Raw genomic sequence first — 7,349 nt, 5'->3', positions numbered from 1 at the left:
ATACTATCAAGTTGTGGGTGGTCTCTTTAACGCTAGAGTGCCAGTGAGCCTGCTGACCACTAGAGGGAGTTGGAGACTAGTTTGTTGCAGCTTTGGTTGGATTCAAGGAGGATTCCTCCACACAGTCTTGTGCTTTAGCTAATGTCGCTGTTTTAAAATAACTCGTGTTTTTATTACAATAAAAGAAACATCCCAGATTCAGTCTGGCAGTGCATGACACCATGGACAGACATGTCAGGAAGGGAATGGGGCACTCCCATCCCCTTCACTGCCCTCCCATCCCCTTCACTGCCCTCCCATCCCCTTCACTGCCCTCCCATCCCCTTCACTGCCCTCCCATCCCCTTCACTGCCCTCCCATCCCCTTCACTGCCCTCCCATCCCCTTCACTGCCCTCCCATCCCCTTCACTGCCCTCCCATCCCCTTCACTGCCCTCCCATCCCCTTCACTGCACCCCCCCCACCCCCCGGCCCTGTCTGTTCCAGCGGTGACCCTGAGCAGTTTCATTATCTTGCTCACATCCGTCAATATGTCCATTATCTATATTTTGAAGCCCGTTAATACCCGGAACGATTGTTCCGGGCTCTGAGCGCCGGCCGGAGCTCCGAGGGGCGCGGACTGGATGCTCCCGTCCTTTGCCCTGAAATCGTCGTCCCTTCCGGGAACCGGGCGCCGGACATGGGGCTGCTGCTGCCGGCCGAGGCCAAGGTGCTGCCGCCGCCAGGACTTGCGAATAGGAACAGTGTGTGGCTGGCCTTCATCGGCTGGACCTCTTCGGTGCTGCAGAACGGCCTCAACCGGCGGCCGCCCTTCAAAGCCGGTGAGACCAGCGCAGGAAAACCCCGGCGGGGAGGCCTGAGGCTGCGGGACCGGGGCTGGGACTGGGACCGGGGCTGGGGCCGGGGCCGGGGCCGGGGCTGGGACTGGGGCCGGGGCTGGGACTGGGGCTGGGACCGGGGCCGGGGCTGGGACTGGGGCTGGGGCTGGGGCCGGGGCCGGGGCTGGGACCGGGGCTGGGGTCGAACCCAGACCCATCAGGGGCCGGGGTCGGGTTCTAGTCTCTGACCTGGTGCGGGCCTGAGGCCCCGGGACTGGGATTTGGGGCCAGGGCTCAAAGTCACCTTCAAGCACAAGGTCAATTCGACCCAACGCCATCAGCTGCAATGGAATGAACTCACACCGAGAAGCCGACGTGTCTATCAACATTAAACCACAAACATCTCTCCAGCCTTCACAATTATTCGATTGGAGATAGGCGAGAGAAGGAGTGGGTGGGTGGGGTGGGGGGGATGTTTCCTCCCTACAGTGACATAATATTTCAATATCATTTATTTGCATCCATTCCTGTGACAATAGCCTTCGTTTTCCCTCATGAGCACGTTGCAAACATTGAATGTGATGGTTCTCAGGGGAATGCGAGGCTCAGGTACCTGGATAGATTTGCCCCACTGAGACCAGGTAAAGGGGCCGTGGTTCATAATCAGGTTTACTGTCACGAATGTGTTACATTTGCTTTGCGGCAGCGGTGTTGTGCATTGCAGGTGCAAACTTGCATATAGCAGCTCTTTAAAAGTAAATAATTGGGGCAAAAAGAAAAAAAATGTGTGAGGTGGAGTCTGCAGGTTCGTTGTCCGTTCAGAAATCTGATGGCTGAGGGGAAGAAGCTACTTTCATAATATTGGGTGGGGGGGGGGGGGGCATCTTCAGGTTCTTGTCCTTCCTGATGAGACATCAGTGAGATCAGGGCATGGCCTGGGTGGTGAGGGTCCTTGATGATAGAGGCTGCTTTCTTGAGACACTGCCTTTTAAAGATGTCCTTAATGGAATGGTCTACTACCCATGATGGTAATAGTCGAGTTTACAACCCTCTGTAGCCTTTTCCTGTCCTGTGCATTGGCACCAATGCTCACTCGAAGCGATGCAAATGGTCTGTGTGCGCGTATACAAGGGAAATCAATGCACGCACACCGACTGTTTGCACAGCTTAGAGGGAACAGGGATCGCCACCTTCAAACCAGTCAGAATCCTCACCTTTAGAAATTTGCAAATCTTTGACCTACCATATTTCCTCAAGCGCCTAACGAAATATAGCGGTTGGCAAGTCTTCTTCATGACTGCATCAACATGATGGTCTCAGGATAGATCTTCAGAGCTATTGACACCCAGGAATTTGAAGTTTTTTTTACCTTCTCCACTGTTGATCCCTGGATTGGTTTTTGTTCTCCTGGTTTCCCTTTCCTGAAGTCCACAATCATCTCCTTAGTTTTGCTAACATTGGGTGCAATCTTTTATCTAAAATCCTGAAAATCCGAACTTTTTTTTAAACTGCATGTACATGTATATTTTCAGGTGTTTAGGTTAGTTTGAGCCAATTTAAGTTTGAAGTTTTACCATAAGTTTTACTTAAAAATACAGGGATTGTCCTCCAGCAGAATTTCAGCAACTGTGCTAAAAGAGTATTTGATAGATGGAGTGGCCCAAGCAGGGAGAGAGCAGTAGCATCTCTCGGGCAGATGAGTGGGTGGGGAGAAAGCGGTCTATCTTTATTTCACTTCATTTGCAACCCCCCCCCCCATCCAGCGTCGCTGCAACCCCACCTCCCCCTGCAATTACTTAAAAGTACCACCATTTTAATATTATAACATAATCCAAAAAAATTCCAAAACCTCAAAAGTGTCTGTTTCCAAGGATTTTGGATAAAAGATTAAGCATGTGTATTGCTCAATTAGCTGATCAATCCCACTCCTGTACACCTCCTCATTGCCATCTGTTGTTCTGCTGACAATCATTGTGTCTTTAGCAAAATTGTAGATGGCATTTGAATTGTGTCTAGCCACACAGTCAAGGGTGTAGAGTGAGTAGAGCAGTAGGCTAAGCACGCATCCTTTAGGTACCCTTGTGTTGATTGTCAGTGAAGAGGAGTAATTGTTTCTGATTTTTACTGACTGGTATTCCAATGAGAAAGTCAAGGATCCAGTTGCAGAGGGGGCCGCTGAGGCCTGGATTTGGAGCTAGTTGACCAGAACTGAGAATATGATGGTGATGAAAGCCAAGTTGTGTTCAATGAAAAGTAGCCTGATGTATGTGTTGCTATTGTCCAGGTGATTCAGAGCAGAGTGGAGAGCCAGTGAGATTGCATCTTCTGTGGAGCGATTGTGGTGGTAGACAATTTGCAGTGGATCCAGATCTTTATTTAATTCTGATGTAGACGGGATTCAGAATTTGGCAAAGAAGTAGCAGCGGAGCTCAATCAGAATTAGCTTGGTGATGTACTTTGGAAGGTCAAACATGAAGATGGAGTATGTAGCTAATGGCAGGATCCTTAATAGTGTGGATGAAAATGGAGTTTGGAGTCATAGATAGGGTGGTTATGAAGATGTATGGTGTGCTGGCCTTCAATAGTCAAGGGATTGAGTTCAAGAGCCACGAGGTAATAATACAGCTCTTTTAAGCTCTGATTAGAACACACTTGTAGTATTGCATTCCATTCTGGGCACCACTTTACTGGAAGGATTTAAAATCTTTAGAGATGGTTCAGGATGTTGCCTGGATTGGAGAATATGTCTTGTGAAGCAAGGTTGGCAGAGGATGAACAAGAGGTGACTTTAAATAGAGGTGTACAAGAATATGAGGGGCATAGATAGGGTGAACAGCAAACATTTTTCTGTGGTGACCATAGCAAATACCAGAGGACAGCTCCATAAGGTAGTGGGTGCCTGGAATGTATTGCTACAGATAGTGGTACAATCGGAGCATTTTTAAAAACCTCTCATGAATAGGCACATGGATGTAAACAAAATGGCAAGTTATGGTGTGAGGTACCGAATAATTCGATTGTGGAGTAGATTTACTTAAGTCGTCACATTGTTCTATATTTTCCATAATTGGGGATCATTTGACCATTTAAGTAGACAAAAAACAAAATTGTTTACAAAAATGTTGTTTTATTTAACCATTATAAATAAATGTCACAATAAGGTGCACATTCTGCTCATAAATGAGCTGACCTTTCACGTTGGTATTTAATTTCTGCTTTTGAAGTGTGTGAACTTGACCCTGCTTTAAGAATGATAATGTCCATGCTTTTTGTTGGAGTGAATTTTATTTGGATAGTTGGACAATGAGTTACTTGTAAATCCTCAGGGTGACATGTTTGAGTGCACAGATTGAAAAGTGGATATCTGTTCACTGATCCAATTTGGTATGAATTGGTGTATTAGATCTATGCCAAGCAATTTTTAAGGAATGAAGTTATGTTGATCCTATGTTAGGTCGCCTTTGTTAAACTTATTTCATAGGAAATTGTAGGAAAAATAGAGGGTTATGGGTGTGAGAGAAAAATTAGATTCTTGTGGAGTAGGTTTATATAGGTCGGCACAGTTATCATAGGCTGAAGGGCCTGTACTGTGCTGTAATGTTCTGTGTTCAGTGAGAAGAAAAATCTTTCTTTTTGCAGGTGTTCATCGACAGCTTCTCTTTCTCAGTGTTGGATGGTTTGTTGGATATCATCTTACCAAGCTTGAAAATTACAAGAATGCCAAAAGGGACAAAGAAATGATGGACTACATTCAGCGTCATCCTGATGACTTCCCTGAAAAGGGTATGTGAGTTGTTGAATTATCTCTAACTGTGGGATTACTATTGTTTACCTCAGGACCATTGGAGCACACATCATATCCTAGCAACTTCCCCAGCTGAGTTGCCCAACTTGATTTGAGTTTGGCCTTTTCAAGATCAAGATTATTATCATCAAAATTGAGTATTTTTTGGACAATAACTATAATCTTCTGTAAGAGGCATAATTTCACTTTCTTATAAGTTAAAGTGTAGTTTCCTTAAGTTAGTTTGAGGATCAGTCAAGTATATTAAAACATCATCTGCAAAAAAGATAATTTGATTCTCTTCTTACCAACCTTAATTTCTAAGTCGCTTCTAATTGTTTCTGCTAATGGCCAAAAGATGGGATTAAATATTTAGGGATTTGTGTGGACAATAATTTGAAAAAAATTATATAAATTGAATTATTTGCCATTACTCAAAAAAGCTGGAGAAGATTTTAAAAATGGATGACTTTACCTATAACATTAATAGGAAGGGTTAATTGTATAAAGATGAATATATTCCCAAGAATTCAATATCTCTTTCAAACCTTACCTATACTACTGCCACAAAAGTTTTTTCAAGAATTAAATAAACATGTTATGAAATTTCTTTGGAAAGGTAAACTGTCAAGAATCTCTATGGAAATACGAATTGGGAGGCCTACAGCTTCCTAACTTGAAGAATTATTACCAAGTGGCTCAAATGAGATTTCTTACCTCTCTCTCTCTTTGAAGGAGTAGAAAAGCAGCATGGATTAAAAAATAAAGCTTATTATCATCTGAATGTACATATATAAACAGATGAAATAGTCCATGGTGTACACACAGAATACACAGCACATACATACACAAAAATATAACACAAGATAAATATGTATAAATATTTCAGATTAATTTACTTGTTTCATTTATAACTGACCCAAGGTTGCAGGATAATGTTCATCAATCTCAAAGCTGCGGGGAAAAAGCTATTTCCAAGCCTGGCAGTCCTGATTTTGATTTCCTTGTAGCCGTTTTCCTGATGGACGTCCAATCCAATGCTTTAAAACTTGCATGCCACAGAGTGATTCAGCCATACAGGTTACTCAATTATGTTTCTTGTATCACTCAATATCATACTGTGATATCTTATAGTAGCATTACTTCAGATTCGTTGGATTACAATTGCCAAGCTATGTTTCCTGGCAATTCTTGCCTCTGGACCAATGCTGAATAGTAATGATATGTATAAACATAGGGCTTATTACTAATAATTATGGTGCAATCAACTCCTACCCTATAAATTCAGCGTATCATATGGGTTACGGTATCATCTTTTACACTTTTTTTTTGGTTCCAATTTATTTCATCGTGACAGGTTTACCTTACTTTGGTTACATCCACATAAATTATTCATTACTTATTTGAATTTAGAGGAATAACTGGAACAAAGGTAGTAAGTTGCAGGTGGAATGAGACACTACCCTTGCGTGAATGCAGTCTACTCAGACTATGTCTCTTTGTGCATTTCATTTGCAAAAAACAAAGTTGCCATTTCCTCAGTCCTAGTAAATAGGGAAACATTTTCACCCAGCATAATGGTTCTAAACTTTCACTTTTCATAAAAACTTGGTAGTTCTGATACATTAACACTTTTTTCCATTAAGCTAGTGAAAACACATGCTCTTCCTTCAATGCCATATTGTCCACCTTGTACTGTTAATGGGAATGATAACGTAGTGCTTTAGTTACTAGTGGTATCAATTTGTTTGAAAGCATGGGTTCTAATCCTACTATGGCAGCTAAGAAAATGTTAAATTGGGGTAATTAAATCTGGAATAAGAAGCTAGAGTTGATAAAGGTGATTATAAAATTGTCATAAAAATCCCATCTGCTTGAGTAATGCCCTTCAGAAAAGGAAAGCAGTCAACTCTGCCCTGTATCTGACAGTAGATTAGAAACAATTTGCCAATTTAACTGCTACAGCAGATCAGTCTCAGTTAGGTGTGAGCATATTATTTTGAAAGTGTGATCTTAGCAGGATGTAACATAATTTCAACATTTTATTCTAGTTCTCTAGGTCATGTTTCTGAACCAAAGGTTTGTATTTTTGGGTCTTCTAGTGAATCAAAGCACCAAAAGATAGTCTTGTTAATTTTTCTTCTTTTGTTTTTCAGAAAGAAAGACGTTTGCAGAGATTCTGGAGGATTTCCATCCAATTCGCTGAACCAGTCAGTAGTTACACTTAGCTGACTGGCTTTGGTAATCATTTGTACTCAAACGTCTATCAGCTGGTGCATAAAAACATGCTATGATCTTATTGTCCTACTCATTGTAAATTGCTTTGTAATAAATTATATGAAATTATTTGCTCTTTTGTTTTCCCAGTCCTGAGATTAGAATGCAATTTAACACGAAGAAATGTGCTTTAAGTAATTTGACATATTTTCTCAAATTGAGCATTTGGTCAATGATCATGGTGCTTTTAGCCTGTTGCAGAAATGTCAGACACATGGTAAATAAATTATTGTAATACCACTGCAATAGCCTTGGAAAGAAGATAGATTAGAATGAAATACTGTCACTCCAGAAACTCAAATAAACTGTTTTATCTTTTAGTAGATAAGATCTATTTCAGGGAGAAATGCCAACTTAAGTTACCTGATGAAACCTTTGGTCATAACTGAATAAAAAGGCTTCTCCTTACTACTTTATACAAATATTAAAATGCTATTTAATTTCATGAGAGATTAAGTACTTTCTACAGAA

At 41.8% G+C, this 7,349-nt stretch overlaps 1 protein-coding gene across 1 annotated transcript; it reads left to right on the top strand.

Annotated features, from left to right (window-relative positions):
* The first annotated feature begins 564 nt into the window (after positions 1 to 564).
* On the top strand, positions 565 to 6,947 carry ndufc2 (NADH:ubiquinone oxidoreductase subunit C2). The gene is made up of 3 exons (XM_069891841.1): positions 565 to 820; positions 4,457 to 4,600; positions 6,758 to 6,947. The coding sequence occupies exons 1-3, from the start codon at positions 679 to 681 to the stop codon at positions 6,805 to 6,807; spliced, it is 336 nt and encodes a 111-aa protein (XP_069747942.1). The 5' UTR covers positions 565 to 678; the 3' UTR covers positions 6,808 to 6,947.
* Positions 6,948 to 7,349: the final 402 nt, after the last annotated feature.

The sequence above is a fragment of the Narcine bancroftii genome, chromosome 7 (assembly GCF_036971445.1).
Source record: "Narcine bancroftii isolate sNarBan1 chromosome 7, sNarBan1.hap1, whole genome shotgun sequence".
In the NCBI taxonomy this organism is placed as follows: domain Eukaryota; kingdom Metazoa; phylum Chordata; class Chondrichthyes; order Torpediniformes; family Narcinidae; genus Narcine; species Narcine bancroftii.
Note: the sequence above shows the minus strand (reverse complement) of the source record. Positions and strands in the feature narration are given on the sequence as shown.